The 25,207-nt window shown below is 43.5% G+C and overlaps 1 protein-coding gene across 9 annotated transcripts in view; it reads left to right on the forward strand.

Annotated features, from left to right (window-relative positions):
• Positions 1-25,207, forward strand: part of LOC121442760 (receptor-type tyrosine-protein phosphatase mu) — a 695,160-nt gene that overhangs the window by 257,711 nt on the left and 412,242 nt on the right. For all 9 annotated transcript variants that reach the window (XM_041644372.1, XM_041644376.1, XM_041644373.1 and 6 more), the window contains exon 3: positions 7,367-7,638. In XM_041644372.1, the coding sequence (XP_041500306.1) occupies positions 7,367-7,638 (272 nt within the window). The remainder of the gene's footprint in view (positions 1-7,366; positions 7,639-25,207) is intronic.

The raw sequence follows: 25,207 nt of genomic DNA on the forward strand, positions 1-25,207 counted from the left end.
TTTTAAAGAGCGGCTGAGAGCCCCGAAGCTGTTATTTTTGTGCAGCAATTTGACCTGCCACATATGTAAATATGGACAAAACTGGGGGGTCTTAATACTGCCCCTGTGGTAGTGTAGCCTCTGGGTGCTGGATCTGAAGCACTGGAAACATGGTTTGCCACTGGGGCGTCAAGTTCTTGATGGACAGACAGGGTCTGTTTACTGCTTGTGCTTCTCAAAACCTAGCACACTCTAGGCGTCCAGGAAATCGTGCTGTGGCTAAGGGGACTGGCGGTGGTCAAAGAATTGTGCACGGCTCAGGGTTTTATGAATCATAACAAAGATAGCTAGCCAGCTGTCCTCTGAATCCCTGCACTGAGAATTATATACATTGCTGGGTGGTGGATCTTGCACTCCTTTAATCCCAGCACTCGGGAGGCAGAGACAGGCAGATCTCTGTGAGTTCAAGGCCAGCCTGGTCTTTAGAGGGAGTTCCAGGATGGTCAGGAATGTTACACAGAGAAACCTTGTCTAGAAAATATTCTTTAAAAAAGGAAAACTGCATAACTTTGGGGTGTTTGATACAATTGTTTCACAGCAAATGGCTTTTCCCCTTAAGGTGCATGGGCTTTTCATGTTAAGTTGAGGGTACTATATCAGTCAACTTGCCAACGCTGTAACAAATCCCTTCAATAATCACCTTGTAATGAGAAAAGGTTTATCTCTGCTTCATGGTTTTGGAGATCTCAGTCTATAATGAGTTGGCCGCATCCCTCTGAGCAGGGGATTACAGTGTGTAGTGAACATGTAGCCAAACAAAACCACTTTCCTTCCTCCAGGGAGGGTTGAAGGAGGTGAAGTGACCTGGGCTGCCCAGTTGTCTTCAAAGATATGCCTCCAGTGACCTCAAGCCCCCTCTCTAGACCCCACCCCCTGCCCACAGTGCCAGCCTGGGAACCAAGGCCTCAACACACGAACCTTTGGAGAACTTTCCCGAAGCAACTGTAGCGAGAAGCTAGATAGATGTAGAATTCCCCTCAGAAAGAACAGAACGCCAGTGCCATATAGTAACTGTTATGACTGAAGAATGGCCGGCTGGGGATAATTCTGTCAGCTTCGGTCCCAGGGACGACAACAGTAGAGCAGGATGTATTGCGGCTCATCGTCCATTTTCCTCCCACTGTAATTTCACCAGAGCAGTGCAGATGTAGCACGTGTGTGTGCACACTCACATACACTGACACACAGACAGACACACACTGACACACAGACATACACTGACACACACAGACACAACACACAGACACAACACACAGACACACACTGACACACACAGACACACACTGACACACACAGACATACACTGACACACACAGACACACACTGACACACAGACACACACAGACATACACTGACACACAGACATACACTGACACACACAGACACACACTGACACACACTGACACACACAGACATACACTGACACACAGACATACACTGACACACACAGACACAACACACAGACACACTGACACACAGGCACACTGACACAACACACACACACTGACACACATAGACACACACTAACACACACAGAGACACACATTGACACACACACAGACACTGACACACATTGACATACATACCAACACACACACAGACACACACTGACACACACTGACACACATAGACACACTGACACACATAGACACACTGACACACACACAGACACACACATACATTCACCAAAGCATGCAGTTAACCATCCTTTTGGTCAGTAGCTGTTAAGAACAAATGAAGAATGCCAACAGAATACATGAAAGGATTTTGTGTTGTTTGGCTGAACAGAGATGCTTTATATTCATGTTTTGTTTGTTTCCTGGTGGCTGCAAAAGAAATAGTTCATGCTTGCAGGAGGGCGAATACTTGTAAAGGGCGTAGAGGAGGCAGCAGTTTAACAAGGGCACGTGGTGTGGAGTATGCCAAATGCGATGCAGGCTGTGAAGACACCGCTTTCCACAGATGCCAGGGTGCTCAGGGGTGCCTTGGAAGTGCTGCTGGCTACTGGTGTGGACGCTCTGCCCCTTGAGACCTTTGCTGCCTCAGCTCGCTCCCTGAGATCACTCCCTCAGATTGCTGATTTTTTTTTCCCAAGAAGCTTTCCGTCTTCAGTTTGTAGACTCTCTCATCAGAGGAGACATAAATGGCAGTCTTGGCAGGGCTGGCTGAAGGAGCAGGAGAGGCTGTATTTGGGTGTTTTCACACTTAAGAGAAGAGGTGAAACTCTAAAGGAATGCTGGAAAAGCTTGCATCCTTAGTGCTTTTGGGACTGGCTAACCAGGAGGGGTTGCAGTCTGTTTAGTGGCCGTGAATCAATTAGCCAGCATGAGTCTATTTAGATTGTGTACTGAAAGCCAGTTGAATAGCAAGTGTAAGTGCCAGGCGCTGGTGACACATGTCTTTAATCCCAGCATTCAGGAGGCAGAGGCAGGTGGATCTCCATGAGTTTGAGAGCAGCCTGGTCTACAGAGCAAGATCCAGAACGGGTTCCAAAACTACAGAGAAACCCTGTCTGGGGGAGGGTGGTTTAAGTGACAAATATTTCCATGAAAGTTGTGGGTCTGTATGTGCACATGTATACATTAAACATCTCACACGGATGCTGGATGGCAGTGTTGAGCATGTTTTTTACTGAAAAGTTTATCAACAAAACATTTGAAGACTATGACATTTGTAGCATTGCCTCTGGAGCACGAAGGCAAGAATATTGAGCTCCCCTGTGTCTCTCAGCCACTCCCAGGCCGCTGAGCTGCATGCACTCAGCTCGGTTGCCTTTGTCCTTTACTATGAGATTTAACTCTCGTCAGCTTCAGGCCCAAGCATGCAGGTGCAGTTCTCTCCCTGCCTTCTCCTTCCCTGGGCACTGGCTCATATTCATGGTTATCTTACATGGCAGGCCCTGGTGCTTGCGTGTTTTCTTCTGGCCTTAATCCCAGCTCTCTTCTCTACTGAGGCTCTCCAGAGGCCCTCTCAGCCACCCTATTGATCTCTGTCTTTCCTTTGTCCTCCCGCCTCCCAGTGTTCCTCAGCGACTTGTGTTGGAAACCATCGTCAGCTTTCTAGAACTGTTCTCTTTGAGAGAACAAACCGAAGAAATTTACCCACATTTTTTAAACCATCTTCTGTGGAGCAAAAATGTATAGTCAGCCCTCTGTAGACCATTCTACCTCCATAGAGTCAGAGTATTGGAAAATGACTGTCAAGAATTTGTACCTATACTGAATAGACTTTCTTCTTGTCATCATTCCAAATGCTACTGCAAATGGCACTTACATTATAGTATGTGTTGCAAGTCATCTAGAACTCATGTAAAGTACATGGTTTCATAGGTTCTGTGCAAATAATCCGTCATTTGTCTAAGGGGCTGGAGCATCCAGGGGTATCAGTATATTATGCTGGAGGGACTAGGTAGGCAGTACCTGGGCCCAATATGGCTTTGTTCTTTTGTTGTTATGTTTAACCCACCCTTCCTAGAGGGCTGTGTGGCTCAGAACTGGCCCACAGTTCCTTAGACCCTGGTCTGCGTGCAGCCAGCATGGAAATTGATGGTAAACTTTGAGAAAATGTTCATAGGATCGGAGAGAGAAACTTTGTGTTATTTTCCTATAATAAAAATGAACCTACTATTTATATGTTATGTCTCATTATTCCATTTTCCTAGCAACTTAGTTTATGGCATTTTGCATACATTTGGCTGAGAGGTACTGAAATTTTTGTTTTTCTAAGGAAACTGCTCCGTTGTAGATGGTTTGAAAAATGCTACGGCAGTGAATTCAGTTGTTACTGCTGGTTGTCTCTTCAGTCCCCAGATGGTCGACCTCTGGAGTCAGGGTCATGACAACAACAGAATTTATACATGTTCTGGAGGTATTTTGTTGTTGCTGTTGTTTTAGGGGACTTTGGTTTGTTTGTTTTAATTCTACATTCACAAAATTGAAGGCAAGCTTGTAGAGGAGAAAAGGAGGCACATTGGCTGATGGGAGGGGATGACCAGGATCTGGCTTTTGCTGAAAAAAAAAAAAAATTTAGAAGGTAGGCTTCATAATGGGCTTCTTTGTCAGCCTAAACACTGAGTAGCACAGGCTGGGTAACAGAGAACAGCCCATCTTTTGTTACTCGAATGTTTTCTCTCATGGCAGATGAGAATTTACAGTTGCTCAGATTTGTTTTCTATCTAGAGTTTCCTCCACACCAATGCGAATTTTAATGACGGGGTACAGAGGAATAGCTAACCCTGTGTGGTTACCACCACCGTCACAAACAATGGCGGAAGATGGGCTAATCAGGACCGTTTGCTGGTGGGTATGATTAAGCTAAATTTAATTCACTCAAAGATTCGAGAATGGCAACATTGCATGCTCTCAGAAGAGAGTTTTCATTCCTAAAACCCTTCCAGAGACTGCTCAGTTTGAAACCACCTCCCTTGAGTGTCCTTGATTTGTCTGCAACGTCACATTGTTTGCTTGTATTCTCGTGACTTAAGGGAGTGTTGTTATCTGAACACAAGCAGGATTTCCATGTTCATTTGGATTATGGTATCTTTATTTATGATTTGCGCAATTGTAGTGCCTTTTGTGGGGGAAGGGAAGCGGAGGAACTACAGAGGGAGACTCAGTTACCCTTCAAAAACACAGCTCCGCTCAGTAAAACATTAAAGTGGAAGTTTAACATTCGGGATATAGGGTTATTTTTTTAAAAAAGAAAACATATAATAGTCTAAAATTGAATGCTTTGGATATTTAAACATTGGCTGGTGGGCTGACTTTGCTTTGATAGCAGATAAATGATACATTCAAAAAATTAAAAGGCCCCTCTTCTCCCCTCTTGGGATTCCTGCATACACAGCCATGACTTTTCCTGCGGGCTTTGAACTGCTAGACTTTGCTGAACAGAAATGCTCCCCCTGGCTTCTATAAACTCATTGGATGTCTGGGATGCATGGTTGTCAGGAAACATATATGCACATGTAGGTCACCTTTCATCCTCGAAAGTTCAGCCAAGTCCTGATGGCCACACTCTGAAAATGAAGATGCCCTTCCCCCAGAACATAAGGGCAAAACCAATTGAGTTGTAATGTCTCAACATCGATATTTCTCTAGCGACGAGAAAAGCTCTCAGGTTTTCCTTTAGGTGAATTGGGAGAAGAGTAGAAGGAGGAAAAGCAAAGATAAATGGCTGAGAACTGCAGATACTCTGTGGAGCCACGTGCACAGGAAGGTGAGAAAAACAATCACAACAGCTGTGTTATCGGGGTATGGTGAGCTTTGGTGGCAAGCTTTTTCTTGTGCTGTAGGTGCTGCAGATAGAAGATGAGGCCCCTCAGATGCTCATACCAAGACTTTCTCTTGAAAAAGCTTTTGGTGTCTGTGGCCGTGGTATGATTTGTTATTAGACTATCTAGAGAAAGAAGAGATTGGCCATGACTGGGCTGAGAGGGAATATGAGTGTGTCCTGAAGATAAGGGCAAGGCAAAGAGGATGACTGTGTAGACAGATGCTTTACCGACCGGAGACACTGCTTCTACATAAGGTTGTGTTGAGAAAGGACTGAGAGATCTCTCATACCTGAGTGACTTTGTAGCCAGATTAGATGCACTGGGATGCCTGGTACAGAATCCGGTCCCCTCCTTCACTGTAAACTCAAGAGCTGCAGCTCACGCTCTGCTTTCTATTGTTGAAGGACCTTCAAATGGTGACTTCTTCCTGTCAACCAGAGATCTGAACCAGGGGAGTGCCTTCCTCTTCGGTCATCCCCTGCCCCCATTTGAACATGCAGGAAGGGAGCAGGAAGCTTCACAGTTCGCTACTCTATTCTTAAAAGTTTCCAGGATAGATTAACCAGGTATCAGGGATGTCTCCTGACACCGTGAAATTTGGTGCTATTCCTCCTTGTATACAGGCAGGATGTAGCCCTTTTGCAGGACTGTTGGCTGAATTTAATGTCACCATGCATCGCTTCAGACTCACATCTGGTTGAGAAATTCACTCCTGTTCACAACAGAGTATTGATGTCCTGCAAAAAAGAGAGAGAGAGAAAAAAAAAAGAGAGACAGGAGCTGGAGGTGCTGCTGCCGTATTATAGGGTGTCACTGCTCGAATCTTTTTTCAGAAGCATACCTGTAACCAAAGAGACCATATTCTGACTGAAACAGGGATAAAAAGGAAAAGGGACTATAAGAATTAGAATCACTTGTGTACAGTAGCCCCCTGCCTATATCAGAGATATATTCCAAAAACCATAGTGAGTATGGAGTCTTGAAATTGTGGCTATTTCTGAACCCTGCATATAAGCACTTTTTGCTTTCTATGGGTACCCTGGTGATCTAGATGGCTAGATGAAATGACAGGCAGGCAGGTACTATATACAGTGTGCATTATATGGTGAGGGGGATCATTCTTGTCATAGGCACAGAGGAGCTAGATAACATGAAGTATCTACATGCTGCTTTAATAATGATGGGTTTTTTTAAAGTTAGAGTTTCATATATGAGCATGTTATTGATAACATTTCTGTCCCACTTTCCCTCCTCTATCTCCTCTCACATTCTGCCCACTCCCTCCAAATTCCATGAACTTTTCTTCCTTATTGTTACACACACACACACACACACACACACACACACACACTACATACATACGTACACACACAGTGTTCATTTTCTTTCTCTTTGGAGATACCAGCTTGTTAGGTTGTCCTGACTGGTCAGCTCAGCTTTGGGTGACAAATGGCTGTATAAATAGCTTAGGGTTGCCCCGTACAACTTTTGAAGGAAATGAGTTGGTTTTGGGCAGTGCAGTGACAAAGTAGTCACATGTGGCCGTTGGACACTTGGCGTGGGTCTGGCGTGACTGAGGAGCTGAATGGTTTTACTACTGGGAGATTTGAATTGAGTTGAATATAAATAAATGCAAGTGGCCGGTGGCTACCCGATTGACGGCAGCCGTCCTATGAATCGCCTATACCATGCTTGGTATCTAACAGGCTAATTGCAGTCCTCTCCAGGGTAGTTTACGTCATTGACTTTGTTAACATGTTGGGGATTGCTAGAAGCAGCAGAAAAACAAACCAAAAAGGTGTGAAAGAGATTGGAGTGTTAAGCATACCCGTTATGGTTGCATGCAGCCATAATCCCAGCGTCCACGAGACTGAGGCAGGAGGTTCGTGAGTTTTGGGCTAGCCTGGGCTATACAGAAAGACACACCTCTATTTTAAGCTTAAGTGAAATATGTGTAATTACATTGCCAATTCATACAAATGATAGCGGCTTTTCAGAGAGCACCCAGAAGATGCTGATTTAGTTGGTGACACTCTGATTTTGTTTCCACAGGCTCCTTCATGCTGGTGAATGCTTCCGGGAAACCTGAGGGCCAGCGGGCTCACCTGCTCTTGCCCCAGCTTAAGGAGAATGACACCCACTGCATCGATTTTCACTACTTTGTGTCCAGTAAGAGTAACTCAGCCCCTGGGTTGCTCAGTGTCTATGTGAAGGTGAATAATGGACCATTGGGGAACCCTATCTGGAATATGTCTGGAGACCCAACCCGCACATGGCACAGGGCAGAACTGGCCATCAGCACCTTCTGGCCCAACTTTTACCAGGTAGGCCCTTTCTTACCACTTCATGTCTTAAATTGTCTTCTAATTTCTACAGTTCTAAGTGGTGTTTCTGTTAGTATCATCAAGGAATGTGTAAGAAGGTTTGTAATGGCCGTAGTAAGTGTGACCCAGGCTTTTTTGGTTTGGTTTAGTTTTTCGAGAAAGGGTTTCTTTCTGTAACCGTCCTAGCTGTCCTGGAACTCACTCTATAGACCAGGCTGGTCTCAAACTCACAGAGATCCACCTGCCTCTGCCTCCCGAGTGCTGGGATCAAAGGTGTGCATCACCACTTCCTGGCCCAGGCTATCTTTTAAAGTGAATCTTATGATTATGTGAGCAAAACAAAAACATAACTCAAATCTGTTTGTCCAGGCTGATATTGTTTTAAGAAAAAAAAAAAGCAAACCCAGTAACTAATGTCTTAGTTACTTCTCTAAGGCTGTCATAAGACACCATGACAAAAGCCAGTCATTCAAGAAAGAGTTTATGTGGGCTTACAGTTTCCAAGGGTGAATCTGTGGCTGCCATAGTAGGGAGCATGGTAGCAGGCAGGTCGGCATGATAATGGAGCAAGAGCTAAGTTCTTACAACTTGAGACAGAACCAGGAGGCAGACCATAAGACACTGGGAATAGCTTGGTTTGTTTTGAAACCTCAAAACTTGCCCCTACGGACACATGGCCTCCAGTAAGGCCTCACTCCCTCCAACAAGGCCACACCTTCCTATCCTTACCCAACAGTTCTGCTGATGAGGGTTAAGTATTTCAAACACACGAACCTATTGGGGCCATTCTTATTCAAACAGCTGCAAGCAGTGGTTGACAGTCTATCAGTCAGTGTGTTATGGTTTAATAGTCAGGATCCTTTAACCCCAGCTTCGCTACCCACAGCTGACATGGGTTGGTTATAAATTTCTTGTCCAATTCATCCTTATACCCCAGTACCTGAAATAATGTCTGATATTTAAGGAATGATAAATGTTTGTTGAGTGGAAATTAAAACAATCCACAGGTGCCTAATTGGACTCTTTTTTAGATTGTACTTTGGCCGTAAGTTTTAACGGTTTTTAAATTTATTGCACCTAAATTTATCTCCTGTTAAGAATTTCCCCTAAAGACATAATGGAGACTGATTGCAAATAATTAACCATAAGAACAAGAATATATACAGTAGTAAAATCAGAAGTAGTATTGTTTTCAGGAATAGGGGGTTTGTGAATTTCTACTACCTCAACACAAAAGTTTGTTTAGAAGCCAATGGGAATAATATTATGGTCTGGAGCGATGGCTCAGCAGACAACAGCTGCTCTTGCAAAAGACCTGAGCCTGTGATATCCATACCAGCCATCCTTCACCCAGCTCCAAGGGATCTGACACATTCTTCTACCCTCTTGTGGTACATATGCACGCATGCAGACAAAGCACTCATACACACAAAATTTTCTAAAAGATAAAAGTTATAGATTATTTAGTGATATACTTAAACTTTTGTTAGACAATTAATAAAATAAGTATAATGCAATGTATTTAATTTCACGCTTATATTAGAAATATCTAATAAAGACCAAATGTGTTATCAAACAAATGCATAAAATGTGTCATCTCCCTAACTAGTAGGATAACAAAGTGATTTTTCCCTTTTTTTTTTTTTGCATTATCATGTCGTAAATTTTGTTGTTTTTCCTCAAGGAAAATAATTCTATTTAATGAATACTTTATTTTAATATAAATGTACTAGTGGCCAGTTAACAATGTAATTTTCAAATGTGAATTTTGGGGACAGGGTTTCCTCCCTTCAGGGTTTAAACAGCAAGCCAAGGCAGTGGATTGGCTGGGCAAGGGTTCAGGGTGTCCTCATATGGATGGCTAACGTCTCTGTGTATTGAAGCATGGGGGTGGGACCCTCTCAGAGCAGGGAAATCTTTCTTGGTCATTCTTCCTCCTTCCTGTGGAGCATACTCCAGGTTCATCCGCAGCTCAGAACACTGGGACATACTGAGCTGCCTCAGGGTTTGTACTGCCCATCTTTGTCCTAATGTCCTTCACTTTGATCAGAGCTCTTGCCCTCCTAAATTATAGAGCCAGTTTTTATTATAAGACCTTTCATCATGGTTTGGTATGATGTTGACCACAATCAAGGTTAGAATTTCTGTTTTGTCTTTTTTTTATACCTTGTTAAAGAACTGGTGCATATTCAATGAATGGCTTAATTTTGACCAATCTTAGCATACCAGGCTTATCAAAGGGATTACTCAGCTACACTGCAATAGGATCGTTCTATTTATCAGGCTTTGGTCATTTTCAGCTCATTCTTATTTCTTGGGCAGTTACTGTAAAAATGCTTTGCCTTCCCAATTATGGACCCAAGCCAAACTGCAAGGCCCTCCATTCTCCCTCTCTCACTTACATTAATGAGTGTGCGATTTACCAACAATGATCAGCACGTGGTTCTCATAGCTTAGGGTTTGTGCAGGCCATGGCTTTCGTATCCCACTGAGCCGCAATAACACAAAGCCATCGCCTGGGTGGCCTAAACACAACACACTGATTTGCAGAAGTGTGGGAATCCCAGGCCAGTGGCCTTTCTTCCAAGGGCACTAACTCCATCGCGGGAACACCATCCTCACAACCTGATCAGCCTTAAAGCCACCATCGAGACTTGCATTATCTTGTCTACTTGCAAGAGAGTCAGCTGTATTGACAGAGATGGAATAAAGGGAAACCACCGCCCGGCATAGCTTCCTTCCCACTTCCTCACCCAAGGTGCCATCCAAAGTGGAGGGGAGACAGATAGGAGACAGGTCAGTGCAGCCAGAGGCGGGACTTCCGTGAGCTACAGACCAGCACACATAGGACAGATGGTGGTTGTCTTTCAGTGCTCTTACAAATGTAGCAGGATTAATAAAAACCCAGAGACAGGTTCAACCTGAAGGTCAGAAAAGCAAAACAGCCAATCAATGGCTCTTATCTCTACCTCAGTCCTAAATGGCAATTCTGCCTCTAGGAATTTCAGAATGAAACTGTGAGAGCTGTCTCCTCCCATTTTATATTCCTCTCTAGTGCTGTGATTAAATGCGTGTACCACTATTGCCCAGTTTCTATGGCAAACTAGTGTGTCTACTGGGATTAAAGGTGTGTGACACCACTGCCTGGTCTGGAAGGCTGACCAGTGTGGCTGTTTTACTCTCTGATCTTCAGGCAAGCTTTATTTATTAAAATACAAATGAAATATCACTACATAAAAATATGAATCATGGAGGTGGGTTCATCTGCTTTGGATGAAAAATCTCATTCAGTTTTCTCTATATAGAATCTTGTCCTAAATGGAAGATATGAACCTGGTTTATGATGACTAATCGCTCTAATTTGAAAATACTGAAGAAGCTGTGTTATTATATATGCATATCATATTTCCTTGGGGAGACTCAGTGTATGAGAAACAATATCCAAGTGATGTATTCTCAGCTGTTATTTCTGGGCCCAAACCTGGAGACCTAAGTATTTAAAGGAGACAGGACCCGTGAGAGCCTCTGCCAAGGAGACAGGAGTGAGTTCTCCCTCAACACACGTCTGCTTTCTAACAGGAGCTGCAACGTCTATCCAGAGCACAGAAAGGAGCATAGATTTATATAGTTGTGAAATAGTATTAAGGTTTATTCATTGATAGTTTCTCGGATAGTTTGGACACCAGTCACATGAGGACTAGTGTTTTGTGTGTTTGAGTTGTGGTGCTGTGGACCAGGATCTGGTGCACCATGCTAACCGTGAACTTTCCCAGCAAGCTGTACCCCCAGCCGGCAGCAAATATGAATTTAGATGGGGAAGTGATTGCTCCAAAGGACTTCCTATTTAATATCGGAATAGGTAGTTAAAGAAAACTCACTTTGGTAAGGCAGGCATGGAAATTACTGTCTACCATGGCCTTCGGTGGACAGTTAGAGTTTTAAAACATGTTTTCTCAGAGTTAATCCCTCTTCTGCAGTCCTTTTGTGTGGCCCTTACTATTTATGGGAGACTACCATGCAGGTACACTCACAATGGTAACCTGCACGGAATACGGCTAATTGCAGTTTAATTGTGGCTCCTTAAAACACAAATTGTCAAGTATTTGGTGATTAACACATACTTAATTCCGTAATTAATGTTTGGTCTAACTGTTGCTCCTCCGAGCTGCCCTGCTGGGGCTCAGAGGCTGTGGGGAAGTGCAGGCTCCTCCCTGCCTGGGGGCACCTGCTTCTCCAAATTTAGACATTGACTTCCTGCCATTTGAAGAATATTCTCCTTTCATATCCACCTCCTTGGCTTCATTGTCCTGATAAAAAGAAACAGTTCCCTCTTTGATTGTACCTCCCCACCTCCCTCTCCTTCCCCCACCTTTCAGATGGCCCCAGCAGCCAAGAGAGTACCAATCGATTGCTCTGAGTTCTTCCTAATCATGCTCACAGCCCCAGGGCCTCTGGACTCTGACTTGCTTCTGAAAAAAGTGATACTTTCTTCAATCAAAGGTCGGGAAGACAGGATGTTTCGCATAAGCTTTGTAAAGAGGAAACCCCACAGGTAGCCTGGGAACCCGTTCCTGGCCTGCCCCTCCCTGAAAGGGATTGGGAGCTCCATTTATAAACAGGAAAAAGTGGGGCTGGGGCCATCAAATAGGAGGGTGATGATTCCCTGGCATCCCCCCATTGAATCAGGTTTCTTAGGTGTGCTGATGGCCCTGGGAGAAGATTAGGAGTGAATGTCTAGGCTCTACTTCCAATTCTTTTGTAGGAAGGACACAAAGGAGTCTGTAAGCCGGGGAGGCTAAACCAAGCTTTCCCCTTTGCCAGCTGCCAGCTTTGCTGGTAAATGAGGAGTTGAGGGAATAGGAATGGTTCGATCTTACCCACCCCTTCACGTTTAGCGTCAACTATTATTCCCTGCACAGCCGCCTGGGTTTCTATACCGTGTCTGCCATCTGCCCACTCATTTTTCTCCCAAGTTTCAAAGTGCCCAGAAGCCTGGACGCAATGGCTACCTAGAGAAGGGGTTTCTAGAACTGCGTTCTGCTCCTCTAGCAGCTGTAGAAGAAGCGAAGTTTAGTCAAGGTGAACGGAGTCTTGTTGTATAGGTTGGCTAGGGACCCAGGTGTGTTTCTGAGACTCCAGGAGGGGACAGGGCAGGAGCGGGCGCAGCTGGAGTCTGGCTTCAGCTGTGACTTTTCCAGAGCGTCGCATGAGTCTGTTCCCTGAAGCATGCTGGGGAGATGCGGAATTGACAGGCACCTGAAACCCAGCCCACGCCTCCTTCGCTCACATAATCCCGTGCCTGTGGCCCTTGCTCTAAGTGCAGGACAATTAAATCACTTTCTGCCTCTGGGACAACCTGAAGAATCTGGTGTGGCAGTGAGGCGTAACTGTCCCTCCAGCATGGGCGTGCGTCTGCGCATCTGCCCCAGACCCATCTGCGCATGTGCTCCAGACCCGGCCTTCTGCTCTTCTACAAGATGAACAGTGTGGTTTAAAAACCCAGTGGGGACCCAGGAGGCTCTCACTTTATTATTGACTTGGACCTGCATTCCAGAGGTTTTGTAATTTGTGTGATGGTCTTTTAATCTTCACACCGTGTCTCTTGATTTTTTTTTTTTAATTTGCCACGTCTCTAAATCTCATTCTCGACTTGTATTTGACATCAAAGACAGGCACCTCTGCTGTTGTGGGCACTCTCACACCTCGGGTGGCTGCTGCTGCTGCTGCTTGCTTATCAGAGCTGTCTCTTGTAATTTCCTGCTTTTGTTTTGTTTTCCAGTTTAATTTTCTTGTATCCTGCTGTATATAAGAAGGAGATGAACTGCGATCGTATCATAGTCTTCTAAAGGGAAAGATATCATCGCGTAATCGCACAACATGCACACACACGCGCACGTGCGCGCACACACACGCACACACACTCACTTAGGTACAGCTTAGGGGTCTAGCGCTTGCCTGGCATGAGTGACGTCATGATTGCCTTACTCCAGCCTGGCAATCATAGATGAAATGGATAAAGAGCATCCCAAAGCACCAATAATTAATTCCATTGACCTGTTGCTGTCCTGTGAGTGTCTTTATATAACAAAACATTATATTTTCCGATGCTGCCCCAACAGAAATGAGCACTGAAAAATTTTCATCCGTTGTCTTTCTTTTTTATATTTTGCTACTTTTATTGTTTGAAAGTGGATATTATAATATAACTGAGGCGCCTTAGTCTCTTGGATGCTGGAATTACTTATGTGTGCCACCACGCCTAGAAAAAGAATTACCTTCAACCCCTTTTCTGTAATGAATATGGAACCAACGGGCTTGTGGGTGCTCAGCAGGACTCTTGCATTGTGCTAAAGCAGCCTGCTCATAGTTCTTAGTGTGAAAGCTTTCTTTGGTTTTGTTACATTACAGGGATGTTTCACGATTTGTGTTTCTACTTCTCTATTTTTTTTAAGGTTTATTTTTAAATTGTGTGTGAGTGTGTGTGAGTGAGTGTGCACAGAAGTGTTGGTGGCCGTGGGGGTCAGACATGTCAGATGCCTTGAACTGAAGTCACAGGCATTTGTGAGCTTCCCGATAAGGACTAGGAACTAAACTCAGGTCCTCTGCAAGAACAGTAGCCACTCCTAACTGCTGAGCCATCTCTCCAGCCCTTACATGTCTTTTCTTAATTCATTTGGCAATGCAGAATAAAACTTACAGAAAATGGGTAGGACCTGCCTTTGGGTTTGATCTAAGTTAAAACCAGCTAGGACGTGAAGACAGACACACTCTTCAGCTGAGTGTCTAGGGAGCTGGCAGGCGGTTTGCACCTGAACATGGCCCTTGGCGTGGGTGAGCAAACCCCTGTCTTTGCTCACACACATGGGCATGGGGCAGCAGGGAGGGGGGCTGACTTTGCTCTGTACTGAAGCAGGGAGGATAAGCATGCTGCAGTGTTAGATAGCTCCCTGGGGTGTAGTAATAAGAGCGGTGGGGCTGCGTCCCCAGCACCCCGGCCGCCTGCTAGCTTATGCCCCGAAATAATTACACGGACACTGTATTCTTTTAAACACTGCTTGGCTCATTAGCTCTAGCCCTTACAGGCTAATTCTCATATCCTGATCAACCCATCTCTTATAATCTGTAGCACTGGTCTTACTGGGAAAGATTCAGCATGTCTGACCTGGCAGCTTGCTTCATTGCGTGCGTCTGCCCGGGAGAGGGGAGCATGGCGTCTCTGCTCCAGAGAGCAGAGCTGTCGAGTCTGAGCTCACTTCCTCTTCCTCCCAGCATTCTGTTCTGTTTACTCCTCCCACCTATGTTTTAACCTATCGGGGCCAAGCAGTTTCTTTATTGCTTAACCAATGAAATCAACAGATTGATATATGACACTCCCACATCAGAGGGGTTGCCACCCCCCCCCCATGCACAGGGTAATTAATGCCAGAAAGGCATCTGGAGGGCAAAGTAGAGCACACCCAGTGACCCAGCTGATCTGGGAGCAAATGACTGTCCCCAAAATCTCTGAGGACTGTGGGGAAAGCAGTATCCGTCTGCTGAGATGTTAGTGGGGAGAATTAGTGAGTATTGAATTGGTCCCCCGGTTGTAGATATGCGAACCATCAGGAAGAATCTGATGAAAAGATGCAGGGATCTAAAATAACCCAAACACTACTACAGGGAATTCTCAATCTGTGTAGTAGTGAGGTTCTGCAGTCATAGAATACCGACTTGGTGCATACAGTCATCTCCCTTGAGGGACTGGGTCTGGAGCACTAACCACATGCATCCCCTTTGCCTGTACTCAGATCTGTGGAGGCTCAAGTTCTTTCTTTAGCATAGTTAGCATATTTGCATGTAACCCAGGCATATCCTCCTGGGATCTGAATCCTTAAATCCTGTCTGGATTACTTATAATCACTACTATCACAGTGCCATGCTATATAAATAGATGTTCTGCTGTTATTGGTATAACGAGAGCAGTGTTGCATCATACCACCCTGAACGTGCCCAATCTCATGTGGAACAAAGATAGCATCCGAAGTCGGTGCGTGTCTCATACAGACCTGTGTGTTTGTATTAAGATATTTCCCATCTTCAATTGAGTTTGTAGCTATAGAACCAAAGGATGCGGGAGGCTTCCTGCACTGTACCATTGCTTTTGTAGTTAAACCTCTGGTCACATTGTGTTTGGTCAGCCCTCAATTCATGGGTCACTATGTTAATTTGTATTGTGCTGAACTTATAACAGCACAACTCCTCTTGCCTGGCAAAACCTTATTTAGCACAAATGCTTCCCCTGTAGGTCCCATCAAGAGCCTCTTATGCTTAAGATCAGTTGCCGACAGCATTTCAACACTACATTTGGGGCCATTTTAAAATGTGAAACCACTAATACAGATATCCCAACTGTGAAAGACGAAGGCCATCATAAGGAGACTTTATGTTTTTTCTAACCATATGAAAGCTTTCAAGAGACAGCGCATTGCCTTGCTTGACTTTAATTAGGACTCTGTGTATTGGGCAATTCAGATCTTTGCTACTCTCTACATCTCCACAAATGACCATTAACATGTTGCAAGGATTAATCTGAGGGTTACATAGAAATTTAGGGAGGTTGCAGTTTTACTGGGCAAAGAATTGCTAAGTATTAAAGCTGGATTGTATTTTCCATTAAGCCAATCCCAAGAAACAAAGAAGACGTAAAATTAAATACTGCAATAAAATTATTCTGCAATAAGGATGGCTCTGATTCTGTCATATAATCACAGTGTAGATGGGGCTAGAGGGTAATGGCTTTCTATTTTTTTAAAAAAAAAAAACACACAACAGATTGGGGGGGGCACCAGAAAAATGTCTGACTGTAACTTTCTTGCCACAAATTTAGATCCCCACAACCTAAGTAAAAAACCCAGTGCAGTGGTGTGCTCTTGTAATCCCGTCCCTGGGGAGGTGGAGTTGGGGGAATCCTGGAGCTAGGTTGTCCTAGGTTGTATAAGAAAGCAAGCTGAGCAAGCCATGGGAAGTGAGCCTGTAACCAGCATTTTTTTCATCCTCTCTGCTTTATTTCCTGCCTTTTGATTCCTGCCAGAAGTTTCTGCCATGGCCTCCTTCACTGATAGAGTATGACTGAGTTGTGGAAGCCAAATAAACCCTTCCCCAAATTGCATTTCGTCATGGTGTTTTTTTTTCCACAGCCGCAAAGACCCAAACTAAGATACACATTTACACATGAAATGTGTGTTTTGTTAAAAGCCAAATGTCTTAGTTATCTTTAGTTTTCAGTTTGGCGCAGCCAGGAGTCAGCTGAGAGGGAAGCATCTATTAAGGAGAAATACTGTTGAACACATTGGTCTGTGGGCATGTCTGTGAGGGATTATCTTCATTGTTAACTGATGGAGGAGGGGCCAGCACCGTGGGTGGTTCCATCCCTGGGCAAGTTCTCCTAGACTGCAGAGAAAGCTAGCTAAGCAGGAGCCTGCAGGAAGGAGCCAAGCAAACATTGTTCCTCAGTGCCTTCTCTCTGGGTAGTCTTGTCAACTCTACACAAGCTGGAGCCATCTTAGAGGAGGTGAGTTCACTTAAGAAAACGCCTCTGTTAAATCAGGTTTTAGACAAACGTGTCGGGCATTCTCTGAATTAGTTATTAATGGGGCAGGGCCCATCCCATTGTGGGTGGCACTGTCCCTGGCCTGGTGGTCCTGGGTATCTAGAAAAAAGCAGGCAGAACAAGCCAGTCAGCAGCATCTGTCCACGGCCTTTGCCTCAGCTCCTGCCTCCAGGTCCCTGCCTGGTCTGAGTTCCAGCTTTTTCTCAGCAGGCTGTGATTCAGGATATATCAGCCAAATAAACCCTTTCCTTCCCAACTGGCTTTTGGTCATAGATATTTCATAGCCATAGTAACCCTAAGACATGTCTGCTTCAAGTTCCTGTCCTGCCTCAGCAATGGGTTGTGGCATGCAAGTATAAGTTGAAATAAACTCTTTGCTCCCCGGAGCTGGTTTTGAATAGGGTGTTTCATCTCTCTGTAGCCATAGACTAGAACTAGAGCAGCAAGCAGACAGTAGTGTGTGCTCCAAACCCCCTGATGGTAGGCAGTTCAGCAGGACACAGGAATGAAGCTGAGACATTAATGTTTAAGTATTACATTTTCTCAGTAGTTCTTTTTATATAGAGAAAATTTTGACTTGTGCATTGGATTTTGTTTTACTTTGTACAACATGCCGGGGTGGGGGTGTTCTGTAAAATAATTAGCGTTTATTGTTTAGTTTTGACAGGTTGCAATTATGTGTCTTAGAACCTTGGTTATGATATTCCAAGCCATGGTGGGCTTTTAAAATAACACTTAATGCAACAGAAGCAAAAGCAGTGGAGTGGGGTTGCTGCCTGCCATTACTAGGGCAGCAGGCATATTGTATTCAGCTGTGACAAAGTATTGCTTTTGACATGTGCTTTCTTGCTAACCAGAGAAATGGCAGTGTGCCGGAAAGCCAAGCAGGAAAAGGCTCTGAAAGCAGAGAGTAAATATTTCAGGCTGTGCGGCCCACACGGTCTCTGTGGCAACTAGTCAGTTCTCTGGTGGTTGTCTGAGAACAGCCGAAGCCAAAATGTAAATGCATTGAACATGGCTGCGATCCAATAAAACTTTATTGACGATGTGGAAATTGGAATTTCATATCATTCTTCTCCATCGCACAGATTCTGATATTGTTTTGATTTTTTCCCTCCTGCTATTGAAAGCTCTAAAACGATCCTGAGCTTGATAAACTAACGAAGTAGAAATAGGTGGGAGGGCAGATTTGGCCTCTGGCATTTGTTGCCAATTCTTGCTTAAGATTTTATGTTGTTAAAATTATGTCATGTGTCAGATGTGCTGGAACACGACTCTAAACCTCTGCACTGTGGAAGTCGCCCCTGAAAACCACAGGATGTAAAGGGATTCACCCTGCCCATCAGGTTTTACAAAACATGGGGTTCACTTCCTCATTCTGCCTCCCACACATCCGTTGTAACAGGTGCTGGACAGACCCCTAGGTCTAGTTGAGAATCCCTTCTGCTTCCTGGGCTGTCTAATTGACCTTTACCTCTTGAATGATTTGCATATAAACAACCTAGTCAGAGCCCCCAAACATCCTCTTTGTCAGCCGCCCCCTTTCATGTCTTCAGATGTCAAACAAAATCTTAATCTGTGGCTTAAAAACCCTCCCTTATAGCTCATGTCATTATCCCTGTACCCCATCTTCATAGTCAAGAACACTGCAGTAAAGAAACCCCACAATATTTGTATTCTTTATTTTATATATATATATATATATATGTATATATATATATATACACATACATACAGGTGTATACATGTGTGCTACATATTATAGATCTGCTTATTATAAGTTGCATACTAGTTGTGCTAAATATTGTGTGACTTTAGAAAAATTATCCAAGCTTTCTGAGTCAGGCTACTGGTCCCCAAGTGGTAGACCAGTTGGTACTCATCACGGTTGGCTTTGGAAAACTACATAGTTAATACAAAAGATGCCTGGACTGTAGAAGTGTTTGAGCTGCTTAGTCAATCAATAAAAGTTTAAATTAGGCTTTCTTTAAATGTCTTGATTAAAAGTACCCTGAAGAAAGCCAAGCCTGGCTAACAGGATGTTTTCAATGTATTCATTTGTGTTTGGTAAATGCCAACATGCCGCCTGTGTCTGCAGATCAAATCCTCCCCTTGTCCCTTTAGGAGCTTAGCCCAGTGCTTGCTGTGGATCTCTGCATCTGCTTCCATCGGTTGCTGAAGGGAGAGTAGAAGGGGAGGAGGAGAGGAAGGGGAAGGAGGAACATGGAGGAATGGGACGGTCAATATGGGGGAAATACAGAGAGGGAGAACAAGGAAAGAGATGCCTTGAATGAGGGAGCCATTATGGGGCTAGTGAGATACCTGGCATTAGGGAAATTCCCAGGAATCCACAAGGATGACCCCAGCTAAGACCCTAAGCAGTAATGGAGAGGGTGCCTGAACTGGCCTTGCCCTGTAGTCAGATTGATGACTACCTTAATTAATATCATAGAAACTTCATCCTACTTAAAATATTTTTATAGCAGTAGTCTTTGGTTTTTCCCTAGGTCCCTTGGCTATCTGTTCTCAGGTTTGTGGTCACCCAAGCAGTGTGGATACAGGTTCCATCCCATGGAGTAGACCTTAAGTCAAATTAGATTTTGGTTGGTTACTCCCACAACTTGTGTGACTAGCAGGTAGGATGTCATTGTAGATCCAAGGGCTTAGTGGCTGGGTTGGTCTTCACATTTCCCTTTTGGTAGAGAACTTTTCTGTACCGAAGATGCTAGCATGTATGGGTGAAGGGTCCATGTAGACCCAAATCAACTTTTTCACGTTTAATGCATGGGTATTACCAGTTTATGGAAAGCAACTTACAGTCTTGGCAACAGCCTGGGTTAGTTTGGTATTCCATGGGACCCCTTTGGCCAACAACTTAATTAGATGTAACCCAATCCTCATATTAGCAGCTTCCTTTTGGTAACAAGGGATGTCTAGTTAGGCTCTGTCTTCCCCATTATTTGACAACTTTATTTAGATTACCTTCATGTATTTTAGGAAGATTCTATTGTATTAGGTTTTAATACTACTGTTCAAATGGCTCTTAATTTTACCTGTCTCTCCCCATAGTCTCTCCATCATCCCTCCCTCTGTTCCCCCTCCTCACTTGATCTTCCTGTTCCCATACCCTCCTATACATCCATAGCTATCTATTCTATGTCCCTTTCATAGGGAGCCCATTCTGTCTCTTTCTCTATATCTTGTCCCTTTCTGTATATCTATCTATACACTATTGTTCTATGGGTTATAGCTTGGTTATCATTGACTTAACAGCTAATATCCTCATATAAGCAAATATTTTCTCTTCCTGGGTCTTGGTTACCTCATTCAGGATGATTTTTTCTACTTCTATCCATTTACCTGCAAATTTCATGATTTCATTTTTGGGTTTTTGTTTTGTTTTGGTTTCGTTTTTTGTTTGTTTGTTTTTTGAGATAGGGTTTCTTTGTAGCGTTGGAGCCTATACTAAAATTCACTCTGTAGATCATGGTGAACTCTAACTCACAGAGATCTGCCTACCTCTGCCTCCTGAGTGCTGGAATTAAAGGTGTGTGCCACCACCGCCCACTGGTTTCATTTTTTAATGACTGAGTAATACTCCATTGTATAAATGTACCACATTTTCTTTATCCAATTTTCTGTTGAGGCGCAACTAGGGAGTTTTTAATTTCTGGCTTCTGTGAACAGTGCAGCAATGCACATATCTAGCCAAGTGTCTGTATGGTAGGATTAAGTGTCCTTTGGGTATATAGTTGGATCTTGTGTTACAGCTGGATCGTGAGGTAGACCAATTCCTATCTTCCTGAAAATCTGCCAAACTGATTTTCATACTGGCTATACAAGTTTGTACTCCCACCAGCAGTGGAGGAGTGTTCCCCTTACTCTACATCCTCACCAACATGAACTGTTACTTGTTTTTATTGATTTTAGACATTCTGACAGATACAAAACGAACTTCGAGATTTCGTCTTATATCTGTCAGAATGGCTAAAATCAATAAACCAAGTTATATCTCAAAGTAGTTTTGATTTGCATTTCCCTGGTGGCTAAGAATGTTGATCGTTTAAATGTTTCTTAGCCATTTGATTCTCATCTTTTGAGAATTCTCTGTTCAGATCTGTTCCCTGTTTTTAATTGGGATATTTGTTTTCTTTATCTAGGTTTTTTTTTTAGTTCATATATTAGCCCTCTGTCACATGTGCAGTTGGTAGAAAATCTTTACCCATTTTGTAGGCTGCCACTGTATCCAAATGGCTGTGTTCTTTGCTGTGCCATGATAACACATTAATTGATTCTTGATCTTTGTGCCTGTGCTAATGGTGTTCTCTTCAGAAAGAAAAGACTTGTCCTGTGCCAGTGAGTTCAAGGATATTGTTCAATTTTTCTTCTGTTAGGTTCAGTATATCTAGTTTTATGTTGAGGTCTTTGGTTCATTGGAGTTGAGTTTTGTACAGGGTGATAAATATGGGGCCATTTGTATTCTTCTATGTGGTTTGACTAGTATCATTTGTTGAAGATGCCGTCTTTTTTTCCATTGTATATTTCTGGCTTCTTTATCAAAAATTAGACATCCAGGGGCTGGAGAGATGGCTCAGCAGTTAAGAGGACATGCTGCTCTTCCAGGGGACCCAGGTTCAATTTCCAGCACCCACATGGCAGCTCACAACTGTCTGTAACCCCAAGATCTGGCATCCTGACACATACATTCAGGCAAAATATCAATTGCATGAAATAAAAATAAAATGAATTATTAAAAATATTTTTTTAAATAATGTGTCCATGGGTCTGTGCGTTTATATCTGGGTCTTCATTTTGAATCCACTGATCAACATGTCTGTTTAGTGTCAATAATATACTGTTTTTATTACCATAGCTCTGTAGTATAAATTGAAACCAAGGGTAGTTAATCCTTCAGCAGCTGTTTTATGATTAGGAATACTTTAGCCATCCTGTTTTTTTTGTGTGTTTCCATATGAAGCTTAAAATTGTCTTTTCAAGGTCTATGAATTTTGTGGGAATTTTGGTAGGGATTGCCTTGAATCAATAGATTGCTTTTGATAGAATAGCCATTTTTTACTATATTTAATCCTACCAACCATGAACATGGGAAGTCTTTCCTTCCTATATCTTCTTCAGTTTCTTCAATGTCTTAAAGTTTTTATCATATAAGTCTTTCACTTTCTTGGTTATAGTTACCCCAAGATATTTAATATTGTTTAAGGTTATTATATGTTTCCTTGATTTCTTTCTCATTTGTCCTTTATATATGGAGGAATACAGATTTTGTGAGTTAATTTTTTTGTCCAGCTACTTTGCTGAAAGTGTTTATCTATATGTTGATTACATTCATTACATGGTTACCAAACTATGTAACCATGGTTAATGTTATACATGGTGACTTTCTGGCCTAATATATTTGGTGTCTTATATGCTTCTTATACCTTCATACCATCTCCTTCAGGTTAGGGATGTTTTCTTTTGTGATTTCGTTGAGTATATTTTTGTGCCTTTGATCTGGGTTTCTTTTCCTTTCTCCACAGTGTGTAGATATGTCCAGATAATAACAATATATCAAATTTATGACATTCACATTTTAAAACATTGCCAAATTAAAACACTATGTGTTGATGGAAAATGAAATAGTCTCTCATATATTTATGGTGATTATGTAAACAAATATAGTCTTTACAAAAAGCAACCTGGAATTATATATTGGGAATTTTTTAAATATCCACAATATTTAACAATGAACTCTATATTATAGGTTGGGGTTGTGGCAAGGTTGCTGGGCTCTAGTGTAGACATATTGTCCTGGCTGTTACTGTGTTTGTACACTGACATTTACACACCTGGGCTTGGCAGGATTGTGATTCTAGGTGTAGCTATCTGGTCTTATCTTCACTGGGTGGGTATTTTGTTTCTTGGTTTCTGTTCCCCGCTCTGGTTCTTAAGGAAGTGTGGTTGTGTATTTCTTGGTAGGAAATTCTTCTGGGATTTTTATAGGTGTGGCCCCAGGGTGTTCAGATGAAATGTGATTCTAGGTGTGGCCATCAGACACTTAGAACTGAGGGTGGGATAGGTTGGGTGGGGGACAGACTGAGGGACAGTTACCCGCTGTAGGAACATGAAGTATTCCATCCGGATCTGCTTAGTCCCCTGGGAATGGGGCACAGAGCGAGGAGACTGGGGATGAGACTGGGAGATTGCACTGGAGGAGCTGAGGGACAGGGAGAGTGTGCAGTTATCCCACCGGTTTCCCTGGCTGGAGTGCGCAGGTGCCACTTCCCTGAGCCCCCTGGCAGCTCTCTCCACAGCCCCTTGTGTCACCTCTGGTGCTGCAGCTGGCCACTCTTAGCCAGAACTGCTTTTCGGGCCTCAAAATTATTTTCTTATGCCTGCTTCTGACATCCATCTTTTGTCCCTCGTTCATCCTCTTACAGAACTTAGACATAGAGAAATAAATTATCCCGGTCCCACCGCAGGAATATCTAGGCAGTTCTTCTTTTCCGTTGGCTCATCAGTGGAAAACAACATATTAAACTCGTGAACAGGACAGAGTTTTATTTCATCTCTGCTCTTCTGCAGGGCCCTTCTCTCCCCTGAGTGGGTTATGTTTTATTATCAGGACTTTCTGGTGCAGAGCTGCGAGCCTCGGTTTCTGGGTTTTCGTGCTTGCAGTCTGGACCCCTGCTTTTAGCATTTCCATCTGGGGTTCTGTGGGTTGCTGTCTCTGGTTTTGCATAAACACAAACAAAGCAGTCTTAGGAGCCAAGATTTTGCTCAGTGTGCAAGAATGACAACATCACGTGTGGAAACAGATGGAGTTGAGGATTACTGCGACTCAGACTCACCGCCTGCTTCAGACAACTCATTCTGTGGAAATACAGTTCTGGAAAATATGGTTCTATTTATTAATACTTTTAATTAAAATTCATGTAATATAGTATGGATCATGCTATATATAAACTGATGTTTGTGGAGTGGTACCTGCATGATGCTTGTAACGTCTTCTTAGATAGTTACATAATTACTTTTCAAACCAAACTGCTTTGTGATCAGTGTGACACACAACAGTGAAAACCAATGAAGGTCGTCCTGTTGACACGGCACCCTGTTTCCCAAAGCGGGAATAATTTGCCAATTGTGGTATGCTATCATATTTGGGTATTGGCATGGTGTGATGTTTAGTTCTAAAAGTTGCATGTTGCTGCATGTATGCATGTATTCCTGCACACACACACACACACACACACACACACACACACACACACAATGCTGTTAGAGAAACTAACAGTGATGACTTAGGTTGCCCTTTTTGAAGACTACCCACCCTACTCCTGTGCCCTCTCCTCATCTCTTAGTCCTGGCACCCATTAGTCTGGCTTCAATTCCTAAATTTTGACAATTCAGACTATTTCATTCATGAAATCAGGTAGGGTGTAATCTTGTACAATTGCCCCCCCCTTTTTTTAAATTCAGCACAATTCCCTGAATTCATCCGTGCTATTGATTATGACAATATTTAGTGTTTTTTCGTTGCAGAGTAGCGGTCTGTGGTGTGCTGGGTCCGGGCGTATGTGGTCCATAGCCTATCTAGTGGTGCTAGGTTCTGTTAGCTACACAGTAAAAGATACTTACCATAGACAGCATAGACATAGACGAGAGGTGACCGTGTTTCCTGACGACTCCTCTTGTCACCTCACTGCGGTGAGGATAAGTAGGACGGAGCAGCTGCCACTGTGGCAACCAAGAAGCTGAGAAGGGGGTGCCTGCCTTCCAGACTTCCTCCTTCCCCTCTTCTCCATCTGGACCCCCAACCTGGGAGATTATGCCACCCACGTTTAGCATCAATGTCCCAATTACTTATCCCACTCAAGAAATACCCTCGCAAAACACGTGCAGGCATAAAGGGGTGCTATAGTCATCAATCTAGGGCATCGCCCTTAGCCATCCTAAGTGCTCCGCACTTTTCTTAAGGGG

Source organism: Microtus oregoni, unplaced genomic scaffold (genome assembly GCF_018167655.1).
Source record: "Microtus oregoni isolate MIOR12 unplaced genomic scaffold, Mior012 000095F_ref0000231, whole genome shotgun sequence".
In the NCBI taxonomy this organism is placed as follows: domain Eukaryota; kingdom Metazoa; phylum Chordata; class Mammalia; order Rodentia; family Cricetidae; genus Microtus; species Microtus oregoni.